Here is a 25308-nt window from a genome sequence, read left to right on the forward strand (position 1 = left end):
CTCCTTGTGCAGACTGGACTTCAACGATGTGTGTGATTGATTCAGGCTCTGCCAGTGACTCAAATAATTCACTGTATTCTTGCTTGACACTGGTGTAAATAACTGCTGTGCAAAATGGTGAGGAACAAACCATAAGATAAATAAGAGCTTGACAAAATAGTCCCTGTAATATCAAAGTACTCATTACAATTTCATATATGAATACAGTAAAGTTGCATACCTTTTCTCCTGCCTTATAATTTTTTTTTCCTGAACTATAATGACTGCCTTAGGTCTGCTTGTCAATGCATGATGCTGCATAGCTATGGGCAGATATTTTTGTTCACATGTGATTGTCCAACTTGATTGCTTTGTCAGAACTGTACTGTAATCAGCCTGGTGCAGTGTATAAAAGGATTAGTAGTCTGCAATCATAGGAGGGAAGAATAAAATCCAAATATCATTTTGTTAAAAAAAGATCATTTATATCTGAAGTAGAGCATAAATAAAACTGTTACAGTTACTGCTGGAATCCACAGGACAAATTAGGGTTTATATCCCAGGTAATGCTTTAATCTGAGACCCCACTACACATTCCAGAGACATTCAGCAGCCCCAAACGCTTCTCTTGTGGTCACAAATTGTTATTGGCTTCTATTCAGGTCACAGTTTCTTCAAAAAAATTATGACAGCCTTTTATTCATTTGCTGGTTGCTCATAGACCTTGTGCTGCCTCTCTCTGCTCTGCTCCCAGCATCTTGTGCTGTCCTCTGGGTTCTTTTGTGGCAATGTCATCACGATCAGGAAGGGCTTTGCAGTTCCCCCGTTCTGCAGATCCACTCTTGACGCTTTCACGTGACAGGTTCTAACTTCTGTAATGACATGAGTTTTTCATATTATTTTTATTATTGTTAGTATAACTTTTGAGCATTTAAAGATGTCTGTCAAATGATGGATCCAGAATTGGTTTGCAGGACAAAAGAAGTTATACAAAAGAATTTCCACTGCGTTGTTCTTTATGCCCCACAAGTGAATTGCCTGAGAAACAAATTGCAACAGCTGGCTGCAGGCTGTCATAAATGCATGTACATTTATGAGACACAGGTCAAATTCATGTGCTTTCAGCTGTATAAAAACAAGCTGATAAAATCTTTTGTCATTTAAAAAGCCTCTTTCCCCCTTTTTTTTTTCTTTTCATCTACCAAGGAGTAAAAAACAGCTATTGGTTAAGTATTTGGAAATTTTGCTCATGTATCAGTCTTTTTTAAGTACTGCCCACTTTAGGAACTTACAAAAGAGCTTAGGAGGAAGTTCTTTGCTGTGAGGGTGGGAAGGCCCTGGCAGAGGTTGCCCAGAGAAGCTGTGGCTGCCCTTGGATCCCTGGAAGTGTCCAAGGCCAGGTTGGATGGGGCTCTGAGCAACCTGGGACAGTGGAAGGTGTCCCTGCCCATGGCAGGGGTGGTGGAACAAGATGATCTTTAAGATCCCTTCCAACCCAAATCTTTCCATGGTTTTATGATATAGTTATATGGTTATCCCTTGTCACTCATAGCAGTTCTTCAAAACAAGAACATTTTCTAGCCCTGCTAAATGCAAGAGCAAGACCCTGCTGTTGGTTTCAGGTGGGCCAGGTTCTGCATGCAGATGCCAGCCTGTATCTTTAGCTCTAAATTAACTCCATGGAAAGTAAAGATTATGAGTTTCTAGGGTCACTGAGGGAAATAGCTTCCCTTCCTTTTTATATAAAAACTCCGACCTGCACTGAAAGATTTTTAAATAGAGATGGTATTTTTTGGCTCAGGATTGAAGCTCTGAGGTTTTTCAGTATGGGAGATAAAGAGACAATGGAAGTCGTGTCATCTGCACTAAGCTCTTCAGTACTGAAATATGATATGTAACTACATTGAGGCTTAACCAAGAAAAAGACAAAGAACAATGACAATAGATGCAGGGTGTAGAGACCAGATTGTTTGGAGTGTTTTCTGGAAGGGAAAGGTATTTATTATTAGAGACACAAGAGACTTTTGGTCTCTGGGGTTGGGACAGGATTAATTAATAAATACAGAAGTTAATGTGCTTGGATGTGGTGAATTGGTAATTCCTGTCTGGTAGCTTAAAAATGAATCCTTGAATATCTGAGTTGTGCATTAGTTTGATTACCTGAAAGTTGTGTCAGTACAAGCAGCTCTCTTGGCCAGCTGTATTTCAAACTGCAGTTATTAGACAAGTAGCTTTATTTGCCTTAATTAAGGATGGAAAAAGCAAAAGGGAAATGTTCTGGTCGTTTGGTTTTGTGTATTTGAATTGTTAGCCCATACCAAAATAGCCACTTTCAGCTTCTAACCCAAGCTCATCCTGTGGGGAGAACAACCCCCAGATTCAGATTTGGCTCAGATGATCCTGGGCAGAATCTGAACTCCAAACCTTGCAAAGACTTTTTTTTTTTCCTCAGTCACAATATTTGAGTCTGATCACTTCCTTCCATGAACAGATACATTCCTTTTAAATATTCATGAAATGTGGGAGCCCAAGTTGTTCTTGATAATCTAATTACGTTTCTTTTGCCTACAGTTTCTCCAGCTGCTGTGGGGAGCTGTGTTGATTGAGGAACAAAATGAAATCAATTACGTTTCTGCTGGACTGTAATTGAGGCATTTTGTCTCCCTGTTCCATATTACTTGTAAAGGCCTTTCTCCCTGCAAGGCAGCGAAGCTGTAGGGCAGAACTGGTTTAATTTGTGTTCTGGGCAGTGAGTGGCCCCCGAAGCACCTCAGCTGGGAGGCCACCCAGAGACAGCTCCAACTGGGAAATTATTTTGGAGGCTTCAGCTTTTACAATAGCCTCTGTTTCACCGAAGAGAAAAAAGCTGAGGTCCTGATGAGATCTCACCAGGGAAATCTCACCCCCAGGCACAGGCTGGTGACTGTTCCCCTTTGTTCCACAGGCGGGCAAAGGGATCCTGCGGACCGTCATCGCCAACAACGAAGCCGTGGCCGACATGATCCCGGTGGACGTGGCCATCAACCTCACCCTGGCAGCAGGGTGGTACACTGCTGTGCACAGGTGGGGAGGGGCTCCTGCTTTTGGCCAGATAGCCTGCCTGCACCAGTACTTTCAAGGGAACCAAAAGCTTGTTGAAAACCCGTGCAACAGGCTGGTTGATTCGTTCTCTGGTTCGCGTTTCCCCCCCCAACCCCGACTTGGCAAGGACTGAGAGTGTAGAAGAAGCACTAAAGGCAGGTTTTTAGAGCTAGGAAATCTCTAAAGCTACAGGTGAGACCTCTTTCTTGGTGCAGTCTAGGCTTAGCTGACAAGTCTGTCTCTCAGAAGTCTCTTTTCTTAAGAGCTTTGCAGCAGCTGGTTTTGGGCCTCCTTTTTTGCTTTCCAAGTGTCTTCTAGAGTCTCCTTGGTAAAAATGCTGTGCATGTTTTCCTTGGAAAACACTGCACAATATATGTATTTTCTGATAGGTTATGTGATGTAAAAAAATCTCCCTTCTATGCGTTGTTGAGAAGGGTATTTATCAGTGACATTAAGGATTTAAGGTGACATTCTGGCCTGACCTTAAATCATTAGGTAGGAAGTGCTACCCAAGTAAACCACATGAATTATTCTGGAGGTTTGTGCAACTCTGAGAAATCAGGACTGGGCAAATAAAAGGCAGAAGTATTTTACTTTGAAAGACAGAGTAAGCCCTCTGAGCTGAGGGTAGAAAAGAGCTACATACATTAAGCTAAATATAGGGATCCTAAAAGGATCTTGAAGGGCAGCTCACCAGCTCTTCAGATTTATTTTTGTCATCGTTTTGTCCCCCTCCACCAGCAACAAACAAAGCAGTGCGGTCTGGGAAAAATAAACACTTCCCCTTGGGAAAAATAAACAAACTTCTCCCGACAGGCACACCAGAGGATAAAGTGAGGCAACCACCTGTCCATAAAGCTGGGAAAGGAGATGATCATGTGCTGATGGAGTGTACCTCAGCACACAGGGAGACTGCCTGGCTGTAGCCATGGTTGGAGAAGTGTTGTTTTTCTGAGTTCTCACTGGTGGAAGATGCATGGCTTTAATCTGGTTCCCACACAAATAATTATCAGGCTAAAGGAGCAATTGCAGAACTTGATTTAAAGCTGCGGGCACAACCCCAAGGTCAGCAATCTTTGTACAAAAATCGAGCCTGAGCGTTGTGTAGATTTGATTTGTCTGAGAGAGTTTCGGGTTTAGGTGCTGCCTTGAAGAACAGCGTGTGTGGTTTAAAATTAATTTGCTTTCAGATCATCTAATTGGAAAGTTGGTATCCTTCGGGGCAGGTGACGTCAGCAACAGAAATTAGATTCTAAGAGTTAGCAGAGAGTTGCAGTCTGCACTGCACAGGATAGAAGCCCTGCAAAGCTCTGGAGTGCACCCAGGTCACTGGCTCAGCTGGAGTGCGAGGAGTGGAAAAGAATCAGCAGGGAGAGACCCTTCCCTGGGAGCTGGGAAAACAGAGAAATCCTCCTTACTGCTGTTCAGTGGGCCTGACCCCCTGCAGTAAGTGGCAGTCTGTGCCCTCATTTCAGCACACTTTCCATCAGGCTCTGTGTGTAGCTCAGCGTGAGGTGAGTTTTCTCACACGTCACAGATTTAGGCTTTCCTGAGTTGCCACATTGATTTCTGCAGTGCAGTTTCCCACGTTTAAGGCTATGGACTCGGAGCTTGGCACACCCATGATTAAGATACAGCCAAATGTCACGATTTCAAAGCATTATTAAGAAAGGCACCATTGAAACTGTGCAGTATCCAAGTGCATTTTTCAAGTACTGGTGTCATCACTTGCAGGCTTAGCTCAAGAGAACTGTTTGACTAATTCTTGCCTTATGTTGAAGGAAGAAATAAAACCAGTATGATCTGTGTTTAGTTCCACACCCCAAAACCCAGGTTTGCTTGGTATGAAAATGAGAATTTTGTTGAAAAGCATTGATTTCATCATCTCTACCCTAACAAATGGAGTTTAAAAGTGGCACAGATCATATGTATCAAGTATATTACTGGAAAATACACAGGTTGGCTTGGGCCTATTATTTACAATATACTCAGAGAAAATAGTTTTTCTTAAAAATCAGGAATTTGTCAGTGTGCATACTTTCCTTATAATTTTTATCATTATTGATGATAGATGGATTTCCTAAACCCCATCTGTCTTTATTAACTTCATATGCTTTCCAGAATCTGACTGACTCTTATCAAAACTTCATATTTTACACTGTATTTTCACCTGTGATTGCTGAGGGGTGAAGGTGTTGGACTCAAAATCCAGTTAGGGATTCCCTAGTAACATCTGAATTCTGCTCACAGCCAGAGGTTTTTGGGGCTCTGAGCAACCTGGTCTAGTGGGAGTTGTCCCTGCCCACAGCAGGGGGTTTGGAATAAGATGGTCCATAAAGTCCCTTCTGACCATTCTATGATCCTGTGATGAAAAATGCCCTCTTCTGCATTTTTTTATGAGCTGATGTTACTGTTTCTCGGGCTTTGAAATCTCATGCTCTGTTAATGAACCTTTGGGTGCTTTTCTTCACATCTTGAAATGATACTTCTTTCTCTTCCTCCAGACCAAAAAACTTGTTGGTGTACAACTGCACAACGGGTGGAATCAACCCTTTCTTCTGGGGAGAAATGGGTAAGTTCTAACTCAAACTGAGAGCATCGTGTTCCTCACGGTGTCGAACATCAACAGGATTCCTCAGACAGGCCTTGAGAAAGTGGTTTCCAGTATTTAGGTGGCATTCACTGTCTGCCATTCGAGTGTGTGTGGGAGGCCCAGCTGCAGTCAGGGAGGGTCCAGTGAGGAAAAGCTCCTGGTGCTGAGCATTCAGCTCGGGAAAACCTCTATTCAGCTTTCACTGTGGACGTTATCATAGAAAAACCCAGCAAAAAAAAACCACATGCTTGGCTGCTCTGAGGTTTTAAAGTGTGTGAGAAAAGGAACAGATAACCAGTCCTTAATTCTGTGAGAAGCTGCTCTGTGTAGCCCTAACAGGACAGTTGGAAGGAACCTGAAAGATCAACCCCCCTGCCATGGGCAGGGACACCTCCCACTATCCCAGGTTGCTCAGAGCCCCATCCAACCTGGCCTTGGACACTGCCAGGGATGGGGCAGCCACAGCTTCTCTGGGCAACCTGTGCCAGGGCCTCACTCCCCTCACAGGGCAAAAATTTTTTCCTAATGTCTAACCTAATTTTCTCCTCTTTCAATCTGTCCTATCAACAACCCTTATTAGAACCTTGATAGTGAACAAAAATTAGTATATTATTGGCACTGCATTCCTTCTCAGCAGCCCATCCCAGACTGCTTATCACCACCCCCCTGCCAGGAGTAATCACCTTTCCAAACCTTCAGGCTCCCCTCTAGAGAGCCCTCCCTGCCAGCTACATGGGAAACTTTAAATAGAGGGCTTTTGCTAATCCTTTTGGGTTTTTTGGGGGGAGAACGTGCTGCAAAGGGGAAGATTTCTGTACCACAGCCCACAAGGTGACCACAGGATAACCACAATCATTGCAGTGTGGGAACAGAAGGGATGGCAGTGAGCTTTAAGCTGTTCAGATGCAAGATGGTTTGCAGGAGAACCGGTCTTCAGCCGGTAAACTTGCAGTGCTCGAGATGCAAAAGCAAGGAACTTGCACTAAAATTGAGTTGCATTGTTTTAAAAGTCGTTGGTGTCTCAGCATAGCATCTAAGTGGCCTAACAAGTTGCTGCTGTTTAGAAGAAGTACAGCAAAAGTCACTGCTTGAAATGCAGTAATGAGCTGACCCACAGACACACAGGAGGTCCTGTCTGAATGGTATGATTGAAATCTGCTTATCCGAGGATGATCTGGATGTTTCTTGTGACTTGCAAATTCTCATCTGATTTTCTATTTGTAACATAAGCTTAGAGACTAAACTATAATACGAGCACAGATTGGTGTCGTTAACTCCCGAATCAGTTTTTTAAGAAGTGAAAAAAGCCCACAAATTCTTCTTCCTTGAGCTCACTGGTGCTCGGGAATAGGAGCACCATCTGTTTATCAGTCCCTGGGATGACAGCCTTATATTCAACTACTGCAGTTCTATTAAGCCTCTGCAATATGCAAATGCCCCAGATATGCTCATCGAGATGCCACTTCGTGGCACTGTGCCATTGCAAGAGCTCAGAATCAGATCCAGCATATTTTTGTGCCTTAACTTGCAAAGGGAATGGAAGATTGTTTCCCTATCCCTTGTTTTCAAATTAAGAGTGCAAGAGGATTTGCTGCCTTAGAGCAGCCAGAGCTCTTTCTGAGAACAGGCTGAGGTATCTGTTGTTGTGGTTCAGATGTGGTTTGAAAGGATGTAATGAATTTTTTTTAGATGCAGCACCCTGTGTGTATAAGTGACCTCTCCCTGACTCGGACCAACACAGACATCAACCCCTTTGAAAATCTGATTAGAAATTAAATGTCTTTTTTTTTTTTTTTTTAAATTTATTTATTTATTTATTTAATCCTAGCAGATCAAAGTGTGCTTTCGTTGATCCGAAGCAGTGTTAGCACTTACCAGTTTCTTTTGCATCTGCTGCAGGTGAAAAGCAGAACTGCAGCTCCTTGAAGCAATTCAGGGCTACAGCTGCCTGCTTTTCCTCCTTTATGCTTTGGTGTTTTGGTGAGGAGTTTTTTTGTCTGCCACTGTTGAGTCTGGAGTGGGATTGTGCTTCAGGCAGGCAGTAGATGGAGTCATCATGCCAGAAGGGACGATGAGATGATCTTGTCCAAGAGAGATGTGTGGGTTGAACGTGTTCACCTTGGGCTGTGCCCAGCTGGAAGGGAGTGATCCTGAGTGAAATGCCTGTTCCCTTCCAGGGCAGTACGTCATGTCCACGTTCAAAAGGAACCCTCTGGAGCAGGCCTTCCGAACTCCCAACGCTCACATGACCTCCAGCTACTTGATAAACCAGTACTGGATCACTGTCAGCCACAAGGCGCCCGCCATCCTCTACGACCTGTACATGAGGCTCACGGGGAGAAAGCCCAGGTAAGAAACCACAAATTAATTCAGCCTCCTGCCACTGTGGTGGGGAGCTGATCTCCAACCAGTGATGAGAACTGGCTGCCTCAGCCTGGATGGGAGTCCTTGGTTGTCTTTCCATCTCCTTACCTTGAGAAAAAGGAAGAAAGTGCCTGACCGTAGCTAAACACAGGCAGGGTGCCCACCCTTTCCGCTACCTGGGCAACAGCACGTCTTTTAAACTCAGTTTTACATGTTTCAGATGTTCCCCAGGCAGGAAGGCTGTCCTCTGTATAGGGAGATCTCCACCACTGCAGCTTCCCAATGTGATTGCCCCTCTCTGCCTTGACCTTGCCTAAGGACGTGTGACTGGCAAGGCTCACAGCATTCCAGCTAATAATTTTTTCCCCGTAAATCAGATGCATAATTAGCAATTTGCAGCACTGGCCCAGCCCCCTGAAATCTAGGAAGCAGTTGTTTTTGAAAATTATTAAATTCGGAGTTGTATTTAGGAGGGCAGCTTCCCGTTACAGGTGGTATTTGAGCCTTGGCAGTGTTAGGGCTTGGAGGAACAGTGATATTCCTGTCTCCCATGTGAGTAACACAACTCCAGAGATTGTCCTCCTTTACTCCCTGCCACCACAGAGGAAGATTTGTTGTGCCACATGAGAACAGCATGCCAGCACCGTGCATGTCAGCTGCTCCTGCGCTCTTCTGCTAGCTAAGAGGCTGGATTCAGCTGTTTGCAGGGAATTCCCTGGCTAGTGTATTGCTCTCATTTCTCCCTGCTATGGAGGGAAACTAGTCCAGAAAAATCCTTCCAGTTATCCAGGAGGCAGGCATCATCTTAGAAATGGAGCAGGACTAGGCTGGAATCTCCAAACTCTGTTGAAATGGGCAGCAGTAAGGAAAAAAAAAGCACTGCCATTACAACTGACGTTTCTTTTCATAAAGCTGATTGGCATAAGTAACCAATGGACATTGCCCACAACACGGTACTTAAATGTCAAACAGACCTCAGCATGATCTTCTGAACTTTAAGGTTTGCAACTTGAGCAAACACAGCCCAGCAGTGAAACTGTGAGTTCACCAAGTCCATTTTTTTTTTTTTTAATAATACAATATCCCTTTTCTTTTTATGCTCCACTTAAGCTCATCCAGGTATTACTGGAATGTTGCAGAAAGCATAGTAGTAGCTCATTCTTTCTTCTTTTCACACCTAACTAAATATCAGACCTTTGTGGTGTAAGGGCAGTAAACCATATAAAAAACCCAAAAAAACCCAAAAAACAGTAGACTGAATCACTGAACCTGTTTTAAAGTTTCCCTTTAGTTTTTCCCTCTGCTTCAAACAGAGCACCTAGGTTTAACTTTCTTCCCACTTGTCACTCCCATCCATTGAAGTACAAACCATCTTCCAGGCAGTTTCTGGAATTCTTCCTGCCACCCTATGCCAGATTTGCAAGCAGGAAGGAGAGATTTCTTTGCCAGGACCAGAACTCAGGCTTCAGTTCTCTATTGTGTCCATACTCAACTCATCATAAGGTGCTGGGTTATCATCTGGAATAGGTTATCTGGGAGCTGGTTATGGTTTTGTAAGTGTACTGTGTATTCAGGACCAGCTGATGACCTTCACTAATTTGAATTACAGGCTAGTTCAGAGGAACTGGGCTGCAGTTCCTCCTGTAATTATCACATTCTGTACCCTGTCTACCAAAGGTTAGGTACAAGAGTCATCTCCTCCGTTTTTAGACTTCTATATACAGCCTCTCCTGAGAAACTTATTTTAGATGTAACCTTATTTCACATAAATTGCCAGATGTTGAGCAAAACTGCCCTAAATATCTTGCTGTGGGTGCTGCACATCCATCCGTGGCTTAGAGCATAATGTGGTTTATAACATTAGTAGTCTCCTGGGGAAATCTGTCACACCTGAGAATCTGCTCATGCAAGGCTCTGTATGGGAGGAAATAAAGAAATCATTGCTGTAAACAGCTTTCTAGAGGACAAGATGCGTTTCTGAAGTGTAACTTTTTAAGGCTATAGTGACAGCTAGTTTTTGCTTTATTCCTCTCAGTTCCTCCACAGTGGAGACTTTCTGTTGGAAACCTTTGTCTCCCAGAGAGGCTGCAGAAAAATATGTTTCTACTTGGTTGATGTTTTCCAATTGATGTTTCCTTCCTCCAAATTAGTCAATGTTTTCAGTATTTAAGCCAGTTTATGTATTGAATCACAGCATTTGAGCTCAGGCTGTTAACATGAAACATAATTTTTGTAGGTACTTCTTTTCTCTATTTGACCCTTACTTTTGGCCACCCAGATAATGTTGCTTTGGTTAAATTTACAGACAGAGCTTACTCTGCTCACATGGACAGCAGGCCATGGGGGACAGCCCATTTTCAAAACATAAATGGGGACACACTCTTGATTCTCTTGTCAGTTTTTCTGGCTTATTCCACTAGCCCTGAAGCCTTTAAAGATATTCACTGGCTTTTGGGATGCCAGTCTGAGGGGCAACTTCTAGATCTTTGCAACCTAGCCATATATTATGCTTCCCAAGTTTCCCAAAAGGTATTGAAATATTCTCAAAGCTTTGCCCCATAGCAGTTGCCTACACAGGCACAATCAGGAAGATTGATCTGAAATAATTTCAGAGTACTTTGACTGAATGCAGTTTATCTGATGTGCTCACAGCTGTTGAGAACGAAGGTTCCTTTAATCTGATGGCGCTCTTTGCTCCCAAGGTGAAAGCCCCTTTGAGTAGGAGTGCCTGTGTAAGGTTGGGGGCTCTTTCAGATGGCTCTGGGAGGGCTGCAGGGTTCTCCTCTGAGCTGCTGGAGTCACTGTGTCTGTCTGTGCTGCTCGTGGTGCTGATGGCCGTGGCAGTGCCGTCTGCGTGGGGACAGCCCCGCCTGGCACCGTCGGTATTTGTCACCAGCAGCTGTGCTGCCCTCTGGGCAGCTCAAAACTCCTCATGAAAACAGCTCTGTTTTCCACAGAAATCAGCCTTTCAGTGCTCTCTCTCTCTCTCGCCCTTCTCCAGTCTGAGGGGACAGGGTGTTCTCTCCAAATCGGCCGAGCGCTGCACGTCTCACACTTCAGGACAGCTGCCAGAGGCCTTTTGGACTGGGGAAACTGTAAAATAATCCTGCAGGGTAGGACAGCAGTGCTGCCATCCCCTTCTGTATAGGACATTAATACCATAAGAAAAGGCCAAGACACATGGAGAGACCTGAACCCACATTTCCAGAGTCCCCGAAGCAAGACAAGAAGGACATGGCCCTGTTGGAGTGGGTCCAGAGCAGGGCCATAAAGATGAGCAGAGGGCTGGAGCATCTTCTCTATGAGGACAGGTTGAGAGAGCCAGGATTTTTCAGCCTGGGCAAGAGAAGGCTCCAGGGAGACCTTCTAGCAGGTTTTCAGTACTTAAAGGGGACTGACAGAAAAGATGTGGAGAGACTCTTAGGGAGTGTAATCACAGGATGAGGGGTAATGGTTTTAAATTGGAAGTAGATTTAGATTAGATACTAGAAGGAATTTCTTTCCTGTGATGGTGGTAAGACACTGGAACATGATGGTGGTCTGGTGGAAGGTGTCTCCTGCCCATGGCAGGGGGTTGGAATGAGATGATCTTTAGGGTCCCTTCCAACCCGAACCACTCTGTGATTCTCTGATTGTATTTTAAAGTTGAGCTGTGGACTTCTGAGCTTGTCCATGCTGCAGATGTAGTCACCTCTGTACTGGAGCTAACTTCCAAAATCAGAGCCTTGCTTCCGCAGACAACCCAGGCTTGGGAACAGAAGAGAGTTTGTGGAGAAGCATCCACCCTGGGAAGCAAGCAATACAGCTTTGTGGCTTTGCAATCTGCTGTGCAGGCTTCACCCTAGTCCAGATGGGCTCTTCACTCCACATGTCGTACAGGAGGTACATGAGGCTTCCAACCCCTGTTTAGGTCAGACCAGTAAGTCAGACACAAGTGGCAAACACGTGTTTGGACCCACGTTCGAGCCATCAGTAAGAGCTGGGCAGCATTTGGCTCTGGAGGCCTCAGCTGGAGCAATTCAGACTTGTTGAGACCTCCTGTTCGCCTCTGACCCTCCTCCTCTGTTCCAGAATGATGAAAATTATCAATCGACTGCACAAGTCTATGACTCTCCTGCAGTATTTCTCCACCCAGTCCTGGAATTGGTCTTCAGATAACATGAATATGTTAATGACTCACCTTAACACAGAGGACAAAAAGGTAAGAAAGTGTGTCCTGAATATGCATTGCTAACCTCCAGTTCTGTTCACCTGTAACAATTATTTTTGGTGTACTGTTGAGCTTTTGAATGACATCCAGATGACTGGAATTTGCTTTAACCTGAAATAATTTACTTCCTCCTTGTTTTATTAAGTAACTCATCAGGAACTTTCCGTTTATCACAGGAAGTGTGTTACTCTTTCTTGTGAGACAGGTTAATCCCTGAAGTCTTTGCAGTTAACATGGCAGCTGTGGTGGGTGATCTAGGTGGAAATTACTTGAAAGATTTTGACATTTTCATCCACACTGGTTTTAAATGGCACTTGATAGGGCAATTTAGTTAACACAGGGTATTACCTTGAACAATATCAAAATTAAGTTCCTGTTTTATTCAAGTCCCCAAAGAGCAATTAATTTGCTGCGTGTCAAGCTCTGTTGTAGTCTTTATATGTTTGAAATACCACTCCTTAAGAGCGGGATTGTAACTGGGGAGAGCAGATCTGTGATAAGCTTGAAGCACCTTTGGTCAGCATCTCCTTGCAAAGAGGTACTTGGGTATTCAACATCATTACACGTAATTCTCGTGACACATAAAAACTGCACGGGGGTTTTCATATCGGTGGAATGCCACTTCAATGAAGAATTGATGCTTAAAGCAGGCTAGTTTCGGACTCTGGTGTTTAACTTTTGCTCTCTGTCTTTAAATCCCAGTTGTACAACTTCGATGTCCGTCAGCTGCACTGGTCAGAATACATCGAGAGCTACTGCATAGGGGCCAAGAAGTACTTGCTGAATGAGGACATGGCAGGAATTCCAGCAGCAAAGCAGCATTTACGGAAGTAAGTCCTACCCAGTGACAAGGATGAGACCTCCTAGCTCCCTGGAATGGCATTTGAGGAGAATAATCCTAGTTACCTTGCAATAATTGTTACTGTTGTACAGTATGGAGATAAAGAGCTTATTTCTTATGGCAGCAGTTTGCCAGTGTTTACAAACAGGGAGTGATAGAACAGTTTGCCATGGCAAGGAATCCTAAACAATTTCATCATTCATGGATCATTTTCAGAAGATTTATAAGAACCTCAGTAACAGATTACTAACTGCCTCGTAGCCCAAATAGGCAGTGTGGTATAGAGTAGTGATAAAGTTTACCTTTATTTAAAAAATAAAAAAATAAGGACTCTTACAAAAATTGAACCAGTCTCAAGGTCTTTAGGTATGAAGCTTTTTTTCCCTTGGTTAAGCACTGGGAAAGTGAGACTTAGAGAAGTGCAGAAACTTCTTTTGCTTGACAGAAAGAGGACGAAATTATCAGCATCTTAAAATAGATGCTGTAAATTGCTCCCCCTCCCAAAAAACAATCCCAGTACTGCAGAAGTGAAGACCATTTATGATTATTGAGTAATTTCTTAACACTAAAGCTGAGATTTCACCCAAATAAGAGAACCGTATTCGCCAGCTCCTGTGAGGGTCCTCCAGCCTGACACCAATCCTGCAAAGTAAAAACCAGCTAGTAATATAACAGCCAAAGCAGAAGGTATCAGACATAGACTGTCATGAAGAAAAACCTCTCAGTAGGGCTTTGTTCTGGTTTGACAGAACACACAACAAGAGAGAACTCCAGCACAGGTGGTTCCACCGTCCCATTAACTGTTCGGCACAGTCCTTGGCAAGAAGGCAGGGACATCTTTGGCACGGTGTCTTCACTAAAGCAGGGAGGATCAGAAGTTGTAAATAGGATTTCTTACAAAGTCACCTGCTGGCAGGGTTCCTGTTGCTTCTACCTTTCTCCCCTCTAAGGTGCCTCCTTCTCTTCCCCAGGCTGAGGAACATCCGATACGCGTTCAACACCACCCTCCTCGTCATCATCTGGCGCATCTTCATCGCCCGGTCGCAGATGGCTCGGAACATCTGGTACTTTGTGGTGAGCCTCTGCTACAAGTTCCTCTCCTACTTCAGGGCATCCAGCACCCTGCGGCACTGAAGCCACCCATCAGCAACCAGCCCCTTCCAGAGGGACCTCCATCTCCTCTGAGCAGCGACTATGGGCATCGGGGTCTGACAGTAGCAGAAAATTCCACTCCCCCCCCACCCCACAACAGCAGCTGGCATTTGTTGTGCACTGTTATATGATGTTCACCTTTTTAATTTAACTAATGCTTTAACACATGGTGGTCTTTCTTCCATAGGACCAGGCCAATTTTTAAAGCCATAACTGAAGCTTTAGGGGCAGGTCAAGCTGGAACCCTTCAATTGATGTGCAAGAGTAAGGATTAACCAAAGTCGTTGTCTTCCCATGTACTACCCCCTAGGCTATCTTAATCCCATCTTCTTCCTCAAAAGAGGCAAATTTAAAGCATAGAACCTTGGCAGAAAAGGATGCCATCAGAGAAGACCCAGCCAAGGAAATTATCTTGTAAGGGGTGTTCCTAAAGAGGCTGTTTCTTCATTCTCATTCCGTGAAATGGTACTACCTTATTGAAAAAAAAAAAAACAACAAAATTTCACTTTCCAGTTGTTCAAAACTTAGAGGGGGAAAAAGATGAGTTACACTGGGCCAGTGAAAACACAGAATAGTTTTCAGATCTTGTCTTATATTGCTACTGAGGACTGATGCTTTCAAGCCATAACTGAAGACACACATAGAATTCATGCACCTGTGTTAACTCACAAGCTGCTTTCTTACAGACAGGTCTTTCTTTCTCTCTGGTTTAAGGTTTCAGTCTACTAAAAAATCCTGGTCTTGCATTTATCACATTTGCTCAGAACAGTTTTGGGGTCTTGAAAAATACTCTATTAACTCTGGGGACGAAGAGAAGACTTTCTTAAAAGACCGAAGAAGAATTCAGAAGCTCTTGATTATTTTAATAGGTCTTTTCCCCTCCCTGGATTTGTCTGCAGGAAACCTCTCTCCCTGTAACTCAAAACCAGCCTGATACTGTGCTTCATGCTTTCATTTACAGCTAAATCACTTCACACTTTCTTTGTCAGTGGAGGTGACCAATTGCAAAGACACACATGGAGGAAACACCCTCGGGCCAGTTCTGCTGTGGCATTAAAAAGTCTGAAAGTTGGTTTTGTTGAGAATAAATTCCCAGTTGGACTCAGGGATCTTAAAAGGTCCAACCTAAACAACCCTGTTGTTCTATGGCTTCTCTGTAAAAATAGTCCTGCACTGTGAAGCTGAGCCCAAGGATCTTCCTAGTGCTTGTGGCTATTGGAGACACTTGTTCCACACAGTCAAGTAGGAATTCCTGTGGGGGCAGAGAGAGAGAGAGCTTTCTTCAAAGTAACGTGGTGCAACAGCAGCAAATCTATCGTGCTGTCAGATTTCCAGAGCCAAATCTAATACCGAGATATTTTGTATTCAGCTAACACTGAATAAGCACTCTGAGATCAGACTTCAAAGCAGCCAGTTTTCGAAACTCCAGTCTTGTGTCGTGCTGGCTGTCTGAAAAAGTAATGCTACATCACAGCAAAGTGACACAGTTGCTCTTTTGCTAGCTGAGAATAGCAGGGTATTTACAGAGCTGGCATTCTTCAAAAATTATACTTGTTTTTGGCAGTAAAGGCAAGAGCGAGTTATGATGACAGTATATTTATATCTTAGGCCTTCAAGCTAGTTCAAAAGTCTTTCTAAAGGTGCAAAGAATTTATCTTCCCCAGAGGTCTAGTTTCAAGCAATTCCCAAAGGATGCCTGCAGCAGAAACACAGTGTCCAAAATAGCAGGGCTCTGGCATTGCCTACCACAGACCTCTCTGTTTTTCACACATTACTCCTGATCTGTGATTAATTAGATCAAGCACCCAGTTTACAAAGATGCAGATTTCTTAAGCTCTTGCCTTGAAAATGTACTTTCAAAAGGAAACTGGTGCTGGTTTTTAGCTGTGTGTTTTCCAGCTTCAGAAAGCTGGAAAGGACATGCTGTACAAGGTGCCACTGCCTGGGAAACCTGGAGCTGTGGGTTCAGGTGCTGGGGACAGACATTTCATGTCCAGTGCTGCCATAGCAGTGTCAGGGAAGGTTAGTGGCATTATACCTTGCTACCCTGGTGGGGCTGAGGCAGGTTGGTGTAGGGATTCCTCCAGAAAGGCTGAATTCCCTCAGGTACATAATCAGGTCATCAGGCACCTCGCAGTCTCCTCATCTGAAAGGCTGAAAAACCAAAGCAAAGCAAAACTGAAGATGACTTCGAAACAAACTTCAAAAATTCAAAAATTAGGAAATAAATTCTAACTTGTATCCTAAAAGTCTTTTTGAGAGTGCCTGCCTTATGTACAAAGAGCAGCTAGTCCTATGACAGACAAAAACGTGGGTGTCAGAGAAAAGTCAAAGGTGCAAACCTTGCCACGCAGACATCAGTCAGCTCTGCTAAGAGTAAAGTGTCCCACCTCCCCTTTGCCTTCCCTGGTCATGCCATGCATTCCTCACAATATGCCTGTAGGCATTCACAGCTGTTTGCACAGGCTGTATTGTCCCAGCAAGCCTCAGGTGTATTTTTGCTCACCTGAGCATGTCCAGACCTGTTCTCTGAACGCACAAAAAAGATGCTCCAGGTTTCACTCAGAACAGCGGTGGTGGGATATTTTAGGGCTCTTCAGCCACAGCAAAACTACTGCTCAGCCCTGAAAAAAAAAAACAACAAACCAGCAGGAGCTGCTTGGGCTGTTGGAAAAACATAGCTGTTGCAGATGGTGTTTGCTCTCGTGGAGACCTTTGACAGCCCGCACAGCACTGCCAGCAGCTGGCTCCGGAGCTCTGGCCTTGCCTGGGGCGGATCAAGCTGTTAGCTTGTCTAACACAGACACAGCACGCAGGGAAACTTGAATCTCTCATCCATTTTCTCGTGGCTTGAGATGCTTCCATGTGGTCGAACCACAGAAGTGTCTCAGGAAAGCTCAGTGGAGGGGCTGGCGTGTGGCGATGGCCCCCGGGTGCCAGTCGGGACTGTCACAGAGAGCTGTGATGACAGAGAACTTGTTCTCACCCCAAGCAGTGACTTACCTGTGATGGTTTACTTTGTGCTCCTCAGTGGACTTGGCTTGTGTGTGCTCTGAGGAAACCCAGGTCTTGGGGGAAATACCTGAAAGAAAACACCGAGTGACAAGACACTTCTTTCCTTCTCTGTTCTCTTGCTCTTTCACATACACTCACGAGCTTTTGACAAAAGAAAAGCCAAATGCAGCTGCTACTAAGTTAAATCAGAGGACCATGGTGACAGAGTTATTGCAAAAAACTGCATTGATCAGTGAGCTGCCAGAGTCAGAGGACTCTCCCTCAAGGAATGGGGAAGAAGGAGATCTATCAGCATATTGACACCGGTTCAGTTTCCTGTGATCGAACATCCAGACTCAAAGGCTCCTCTGTCCTTTGCCCTCAAGAACAGGCAGCATGAAGAACAATGCTGGCAGTCACAAAAGAAAATACCTGCCACAGGGCAGTAGGATGGGATTATTTGCTGAACTTGCAGTGATTTTACCCTCTCACAGTGGAAATAACACGGAGCGCTGCGGAACCTCCTTTGTTAATGCTCTGCACACACCCTGGTCTGTGGGCTACAGCTGGGAGCTGCTGTGCCAGAGCAGTGAAATACCACTTCACTGTCACACAGCAGTGGGCAGAACCTTGCAATTAACAACTATCTTTTTAATTACATCCTGATCACAAAAAACCAAACAACCAACAAATCCCTAAAATTAACCCACGCCTAAACTGCCTTTTGACTGACAACCAAACTTCCAGCACGTCTCTTACCAAAAAAATAAAATTCCTCACCCCTCCACACTCCTCTATTCCAGTAACTTTGTTGAGAAGACACAATTCTTTCTTGGTAGAGACGTGGGTATCAGACATACTGGTACATTACAGATTGTTGGCCCATTTCCCACCTCCTCAAGAAAATTGTTCTATTTTCTAAGATAACATCATTATATTTGCCTGTATGTGCAGCTGCATCTTTCAGCACCAGACAACATACAAAAATGGAAAAAAGTGGTGGAGCTCATGCTGAAATGCCAGGCTGTGCTTGCTCGGTGTGCCCTGTTCCACCAGACAAAGTGATTAAAACATACCCCAGTTCCCAGTGTAAAGGAAACCCGACCTGTAGTACTATTAACCAGTTCATTACCATGGACAAGCAACTGGGAAAAGAGGGGGGGGGGGAGGGCATCCTTTTGTTTGTAAATAAGCTACAGCTTCATGGTCAAAAGCATGCTGTTGCTCTTCCAGCGTTGACGTCCCTACCGCTGAAAGCAAGGATGAACTTTTAGTACAATTGGATCCTTTATCCTAGCACAGAGTAAACCACATACTGTACATTCCCCAGAAGCCAAGTGGTGAATATCCCATTACATGGTGCTAAATATCAGTATAAAAGGTGGTACAGACTTGCTTAATAGAATTAAAATCCAAAAAAAAAAAAAACAAAAGTGTATTTGGGGAATAATTAAAGATGTACTATCCCACTTTTCTCTACTGCTTAAAAGCCAACTAAGAAATGAGTTGGGTTTTTTTTTTCAGATTGACAAGAAACCACTTACAGCAGATTTCTTGTCCTTACATAATCTTGGCAGACCCCAGTTTATAGTAAAATATCTACTCTCCCACTGTCCAAAGTTTCTACGGTTCTATCTGCTATTTCTGTTCTCTTGTTAGCTATGAGACAACTTACTGTTAGAAATCTTAACGACAAAAAAAAGTTTCTAATATGTTAAGCCGTAATCCTTTGAGCTCTCAAATCAGATAAAACGACGAAATCGCAAATTATGTGAACCTCAGCCATAAAAAAAAAAAAAAAAAAAAAAAAATTGTTAATACGACGTTTATGTTATTTGAAACATTTAATAAAACAACATATTTTAAAACTATGGTTGCTTTGCATTCCCTCAGTCGCTGAAGGAGGTGGTGCAGAGGCTGCATCTGCAGCACATCTGTCCTCAGCTGTGGGTGGAACGGCAGCCCCACCTAGAGGGAGCCGCACCACAAGCAAGGAGAGGGGAAACCTCGAGTTTTAAAAGCTGTGACAACGAGAGTTTAACCCGCTCTGACCTGGAAAGGCCCATCCCGGGTGAGTGTCCTGCGAGAGTGGGTAGGAAAAACAAACAGAGTAACCCAGTCAACCTCCTCAAACATCTCACACCATTTGTACCTGAGCCTATGACCCCAAACTCTTAAGTTTTAGAAGGTAAGGACTCTTAATTTACACTTGGTGTCAGCACATAACATGATAGATAGATAGATAATGTCTAGTAATCATCTCTCACTTCCTTGCAATATAGCTGATTATATTGAGGAAAACTAATATGAGAGGAAAAGGCACAGCATTATCATCATGAGCCTTTCCTTAATGAAAAATTATTTCAAATCCTGAAACCCAGGGCATACATCAAAGACGTAATTTTCATTCTGCTAGCAAATCTTTTCTTAAAATACCATTTTCCATTTTTTTATATGTAAATGTGATCTTCAGGGAGGGGAAAAAAAAAATCAATTTTCCATTAAGATGCATCAATGAATTAAAGCCATCAGCAAGAAGGTTCAAATTCTTTCTGAAGAACAGACTTAAAGGTCAACCTGCAGACTTTAAACCTTTTCTTCTGACATTCTGATTGCACAGTGTTATCAAGCCAAATAATCAATTAAATAAACTAGGGAAATTGCATTACTCTTCATTTTTTAAGGGAAGCAAAAATAGGGAGGAGGAAAATGATGTAATGTAGGATAAGCAATCCTTAGGTGATACACCCCAGGTTTTTTGACAAAAGTAATGGTGTGACACAATCTTGCAGAGAAAGGAAGGTGGAATTAAAATGTACCTTACTCTTTGCCTCAGGCTTTTAAAAATGGAGGCACCTTGGAACTTGAAGACCTAAAGAAAAACTTACAATTATAGACAGTAAAAACTAGAGTTTGTAATTGTAGAGTAATAAATAAAATCTGGCTGCTCGGAAGTGTGAACAGCAGTAACTTGTCCAACAATAACTCTGTTTATGCAACACCGAGTTCAAGGGGAAATTGAGTTAGTCCTGTCTTCACAATCCATGGTTATTGATCATTTTAGCATGTTTTGTTATTTCCCCTCCCAGCAGAGGCTGATGTGACAATTGGTCTGGGAAAAGAAACATGTCAGTTGAGGTCTCTAGAAAGTCTGCTACCTCCTACCACCCCTGGGGAGACCTTGTTGATAAATAAAGGGCTGCCACATAGGATATGCAAAAAAAAAAAAAATACTGAGAAGGACTAAGTCAGCAAGGGCAAAGCCAGCAGTGAACAGACTAGGAAGGGAAACTAGCTTGAAAGGACAAGTGAGGCTCAGGTCAGGGATTTGACACTCTGCAGGTCAGGAGGACAATTACACTGCACCTGGGCCAAACAGGATAAATTAGAAAGTAAAGAGAAATCAACCGAATTTTCATCTGACTGAGGGAGTGAAAGGGAGACAGAAAACATGTGATTCTCCTTCAGGCCCAGATTCCTTTCTACCCTGCAGTGCCACCAAGAGGGACCAGGAAAAAAAAGGCATCCTCCAGACCCCTGGCTCCTACTCCCAGAGCCCCATCACCCTCTTTGACTTCCTGGGGTCTTGGAAAGCCAGCTGCCCACCTCAGCAGCAGGAACGAGGAACCTCCAGGGAGCTGTGCAGGATGTGCAACATGTTTTATTCATGCCCCTGCTCCCCATCACCCAACTGTGGTCTGGGAAGTAGCCGAAGTGTCACGTCCCAAATACCACAGTTCAGGGGTACAAAAGCACTCAAAGCTACTCATCACACTGCAAGAGTGGCTTTCCATGGATGTGGCTGCATCCTCTGAGGGGGAGCTCCTCAGACAAGCCTCACAAGCCAGTCTGAGGGCTCAGCAGACATGCACATGGAGAAGCAACTGGATAGGCAGCAGCAGCACCACGGAAAATAACATCTATTTATCTAGTTTGACAAGTTGGTCAAATGTCTGCTTCTGGGTCACCTGAGCCACACATTCCCAGTATTCTGCCCTGAAAAATACGTTGTAATCTTGCATTGGTTTTGTGTTTGTTGGGTCTTTGGTTTAGAGTTTTAATTACATTCAATCCCTTTGCTGTGAGGGGAAAATTCATGTCTCGTAAATCCAGTCAGATCTTTACACTGTGAGAATTAACAAACCCTGATGAAACTGAGTTTTGTGATACAGGGTCATCCCTGATGCAACACCCCCTGCAAGAGGATTTTGTGTCCCATTTATCTACCGCTCCACCGATCTTCGTAGCAAAGCTCGTGACAAATATGTTGAAGACAAGATGAAAGACAGGCCCAGCAGTTAGCTCCAGTTCAGGTTATCCTGACTCATCAAACATTTGTAATCACTTTTCCAGGTGGTTTGTTTTTTCCCCTCCTCCTTCCACCACACTCACTTTCCAGCTTGGTCACAACACACTCTCAGTGAGCCACTGCAAGGTGTCCTTACCTCGGCTCCCCTCCTGTGGCTGTGCATATCTGTGCTGAATTATCTCCAAGGTCTTCAGGGCACTCTTCCCAATCCATCAAGGTCATTCCAAATTCCAGTCACGCCCTCTGATGTTTCGGCTCTGGCTGCCAGCCCGACGCCATCCACAGCTCTGAAAAGAACGCACCGTACACGACATTAGGATGGTGAATTAAAACTCCCAGGGAGTGCCAGGTCCTCCCCTTTCCCCACACCACTCCTTTTTCCCCCCTCATCCTCCCTGTTTTACCCTCATGCCCATCACAGGGAGGCTGCTCCTGTGACAGCCAGCACTGTTTGTGCCAAGCACAAACCCTTGCTCTTCCCCAGGAGAGGACAGTGGTAGAACTGAAACATTAGAGGATTTATATTTTTTTCCCAGTAATTGACAATTTATCCTTCAGAAGCTTTTAACTTCAAGTTTTAACAGGAAAAATCCCTTTGTCTAAAACTATTTCCAACATTCAGCTTTTATCACAAGCTTCCCATTTCTTAAAATATGCTCATAATGCGTAACCGTGGGTTAACTAACCCTCCCACACCGAATCAAAACACTGCAATTTCCAGTAATTTGCATTTATACTGTAAGCATTTTTGGTCTCCTGTTTGTATTATTTATTTTGGCAAATAAAAGGGAGAAAAACACTTTAGATATAGCCCTTAGAAGAACACTTACTGATAAGGCAGCGAATTGCCACTCTGTATTTTGCTTCCATCTCTTTGATCCAGGTCGATTTGCAGAGTTTGTGGCTCAACATCCAGGGAAGAGGAATACAAACAAACAAATGAACAAAGAAAAGGGGGAAAAACCCACACCCTAGTGACAACAAGCTTAGCTGTAGGCTGGTAGCCTCGTCCTGCAACAAATATGAAACAATAAAGAGTGGAAGTTCAGGTCCACCAGGGAAATGAAAAAAACTGCAGAATTATCAGCCAAACATTTAGTAGGCACAATACCACTAGTGAAGCAGGGCATTTTATCAGAAATAACTCCACATGTCTTGTCCAAACTTAGTACAGCTTTTCATTGTTTTGTTTTAATTTATTCAAATGAGAACTTCAGCATTAAGGTGAGATTAATATTTCTAGAAAGAATTTTTTTTTTTTTAAAGATTCTTTCTAGGCTTCATTAGCATGAGTTCTGACTCAAAGAACGTGAAAGAAAGCAAAATAATTAGCTAGATCTAATATGTACTAAATTCAAACTAGCTTCTATTAGCATTTCTTCTAAACAAGATATTATTTAGCCTCAGAAAGCAGTATAAAATCAGTCAATGAGCAACAGGGAATAGCAAATATGTTTTTGGTATGTAAAGCAAGAATTATCTGCTGATAAGTTGTTTGTTACAGCTTGTTCTATTGCAGTATTGGGTATTTTATTTGGAAGTGCTACATTATGTGTTAAATAAGGATCTGAAGCACTGAAAGTTTTACAAAACTAAACGTATATATCATATTTATTTATTTATTATTGTATGTTTGCATGTGTGCCATTATAATATGAAACAATTAATTACAACTTTGTCCCTAAGCAACAGTGGAATTCCCTTCAGCACACTGATTCTGGCAACCTAAACCTTTTCTGGTTTTATATATGGTACAACTGCAAGAACTTTGTATGTTAATTACTTTCTATAATAACATTTAGCCTGCAGCATTCCAAATTAAAAATGCACATTTCCCTGGCAGAAACTACCCTTTTAACCCAATATTCCTCTGGTAAAACTTATGGAAACTGGAAGATCACTCTTACTTCGGTCACCACTATAAAAATAACATGTGCCCTGGATCCTTTTTTTATATAAGGAATTTTCTGTATAATGGATGCTTTTCCTGCCTTCAGTGTCCATGTATACACAGTTGCACTATTTTTTTCCCCATTCATTTAATTAATGTGCCCAGTACTGTAAAAATTACATTTAATTCATCTCATATTTAAAAGAACCATTTCCCATACAGAGAGAAACAATTCATTTTGTTACAACATAAATAATGCTTACCTGTTCCTCCTGGCAAAGAGAACAGGTTAGATGATTTACCCATGAAGCCCAAAGTTTCTCCTCCAGATAAACAAGAGGGAACCAATCATTAAAGCCTTGGCCAGAGCACAGCTGGAAGCAGATGTTCCTTTCCTGGCCACTTATTCCACACTTCACTGACACAAATTCAGGACCACAGAGGCAAGTTAGAGAAGAAAAACAAACCAGCAAACAAATAAACCCCCACAAAAAGTGCTCCAAAGAACTAAGTTTTAAACAGTGTTATTTAGAAATACAGACCACCTGCCATCATTATTTATTTTAGGGGCTGAACTAAGCACAGAGAAAGACGCTGTGGTGTCACTTCACAGAATGAACTTGCTGTACACAACCTTCTGCCAGCAGGTCTCAGCGAGGGATGGGATAGGATTTCACTGCCCAGGAAAGGCTGTGCCAGTGTGCCACCAGCAGGGATTCCCAGGAAAAGCAAGGAGGAAGAAGAGCAGGAGGCACAGAGGTGTTGTTCCAAGCACGGTGGTTCAGCATTTCAGATCCCACAGAGCCAGGAGATTGTGCTACTTACTTATTCACTCTTTTCAGTAACTGCAGACTGGGTTTTCTGCAGAGCTTTGGCCATGCTGTCTCGTCCTGGGATAACACAGATAAGGGGCAGCAGCTGACACAGAGAATGGCTGATGAGTATTGGTGATGCAGAGAACTGCTGAGGGATGAGGAATAGAGGATATCATTCTTACAAAATGAATTAAGCAAGAGCCCTCTTCCAGTAATATTCAAAGACATTCTCCTGCTCAGCAGAAAACAGGATTACTATAAGTAGCAAAGATATGATCTTTCAAACTATAATGAAAGGACTCTTTAAGAGAGCACAAGCAGTGAAATGTAGTCAGGTGGGGGTTTTTAAGCTGGTTTTCCTCCAGATTGCAGCAAAGAGTAATCAGAAGTCCATGCACACTTAATGCAGTTACACTTTCAATGGCAGAATTCCCACCAAATTCAGCAGTGAATGGATTATGTTTCTACACAAAACGCACATCTACCAAAGCAAAGGCTGCCCCCTTCTCTCTTGTGAACTGAATCAAGTCCTTGATATGACAGTCATTTATGACTTCCAGAATATTAAAATTTGGCATGACTTACTTGGTCTGTGACGAGGCTGATTTGATGTCTGTGGAGGTTTTTCCCTTCTTTCTTCCCCTTTCCTTCTTCTGAAGAGCTGTGCACAGCGGGTGGGAGGGAGCTTTTCGGAAATGTTTTCCGTGAACAAAATCTAAATTGGCCCTTGCCACAAAACCGTGGGCAATGCCAGCAGAATGGTCAGTGATCACTGCTTAAAAAGTCTAGCTGATTTAAAAAAATAAACTTCTGTTTTATTATTAGGAAAAATTAATGAGTCACTTAGCCTGCAGAATTACAGAAATGTACTAAAAATATTTCACACGTTGCTTGATTTTGATGTAATTCCTCATGCAAAGATGATGCTGCCTTGTTTAGCAGTGATTCACTGTGAGGGTGGGCAGGCCCTGGCACAGGTTGCCCAGAGAAGCTGTGGCTGCCCCTGGATCCCTGGAAGTGTCCAAGGCCAGGTTGGATGGGGCTCTGAGCAGCCTGGGACAGTGGAAGGTGTCCCTGCC

At 43.4% G+C, this 25308-nt stretch overlaps 1 protein-coding gene and 1 long non-coding RNA gene across 8 annotated transcripts in view; one reads left to right on the top strand and one right to left on the bottom strand.

Moving 5' to 3' along the window:
- FAR2 (fatty acyl-CoA reductase 2) overlaps positions 1 to 18735 on the top strand; it is a 117242-nt gene extending 98507 nt beyond the window's left edge. For all 4 annotated transcript variants that reach the window (XM_050324570.1, XM_050324568.1, XM_050324569.1 and 1 more), the window contains exons 7-12: positions 2924 to 3042; positions 5565 to 5632; positions 7831 to 8002; positions 12089 to 12218; positions 12930 to 13057; positions 14040 to 18735. In XM_050324570.1, the coding sequence (XP_050180527.1) occupies positions 2924 to 3042; positions 5565 to 5632; positions 7831 to 8002; positions 12089 to 12218; positions 12930 to 13057; positions 14040 to 14202 (780 nt within the window). In that variant the 3' untranslated portion in view covers positions 14203 to 18735. The remainder of the gene's footprint in view (positions 1 to 2923; positions 3043 to 5564; positions 5633 to 7830; positions 8003 to 12088; positions 12219 to 12929; positions 13058 to 14039) is intronic.
- Positions 540 to 24907, bottom strand: LOC126644822 (uncharacterized). 4 transcript variants are annotated; one of them, XR_007630013.1, is made up of 7 exons: positions 24815 to 24907; positions 24240 to 24377; positions 22354 to 23832; positions 21660 to 21810; positions 16727 to 17302; positions 7529 to 16374; positions 540 to 851 (listed from the first exon to the last, which is right to left on the bottom strand). It is a non-coding gene; the product is annotated as an uncharacterized LOC126644822 (long non-coding RNA). The 4 variants fall into 4 exon arrangements; XR_007630011.1 differs by having other exon boundaries at positions 541 to 851; positions 22354 to 22534; positions 23678 to 24377; XR_007630012.1 differs by having other exon boundaries at positions 22354 to 24374.
- Between the last annotated feature and the right edge of the window lie 401 nt (positions 24908 to 25308).

Source organism: Myiozetetes cayanensis, unplaced genomic scaffold (assembly GCF_022539395.1).
Source record: "Myiozetetes cayanensis isolate MyiCay16 unplaced genomic scaffold, myiCay2020 scf3, whole genome shotgun sequence".
Taxonomy (NCBI): domain Eukaryota; kingdom Metazoa; phylum Chordata; class Aves; order Passeriformes; family Tyrannidae; genus Myiozetetes; species Myiozetetes cayanensis.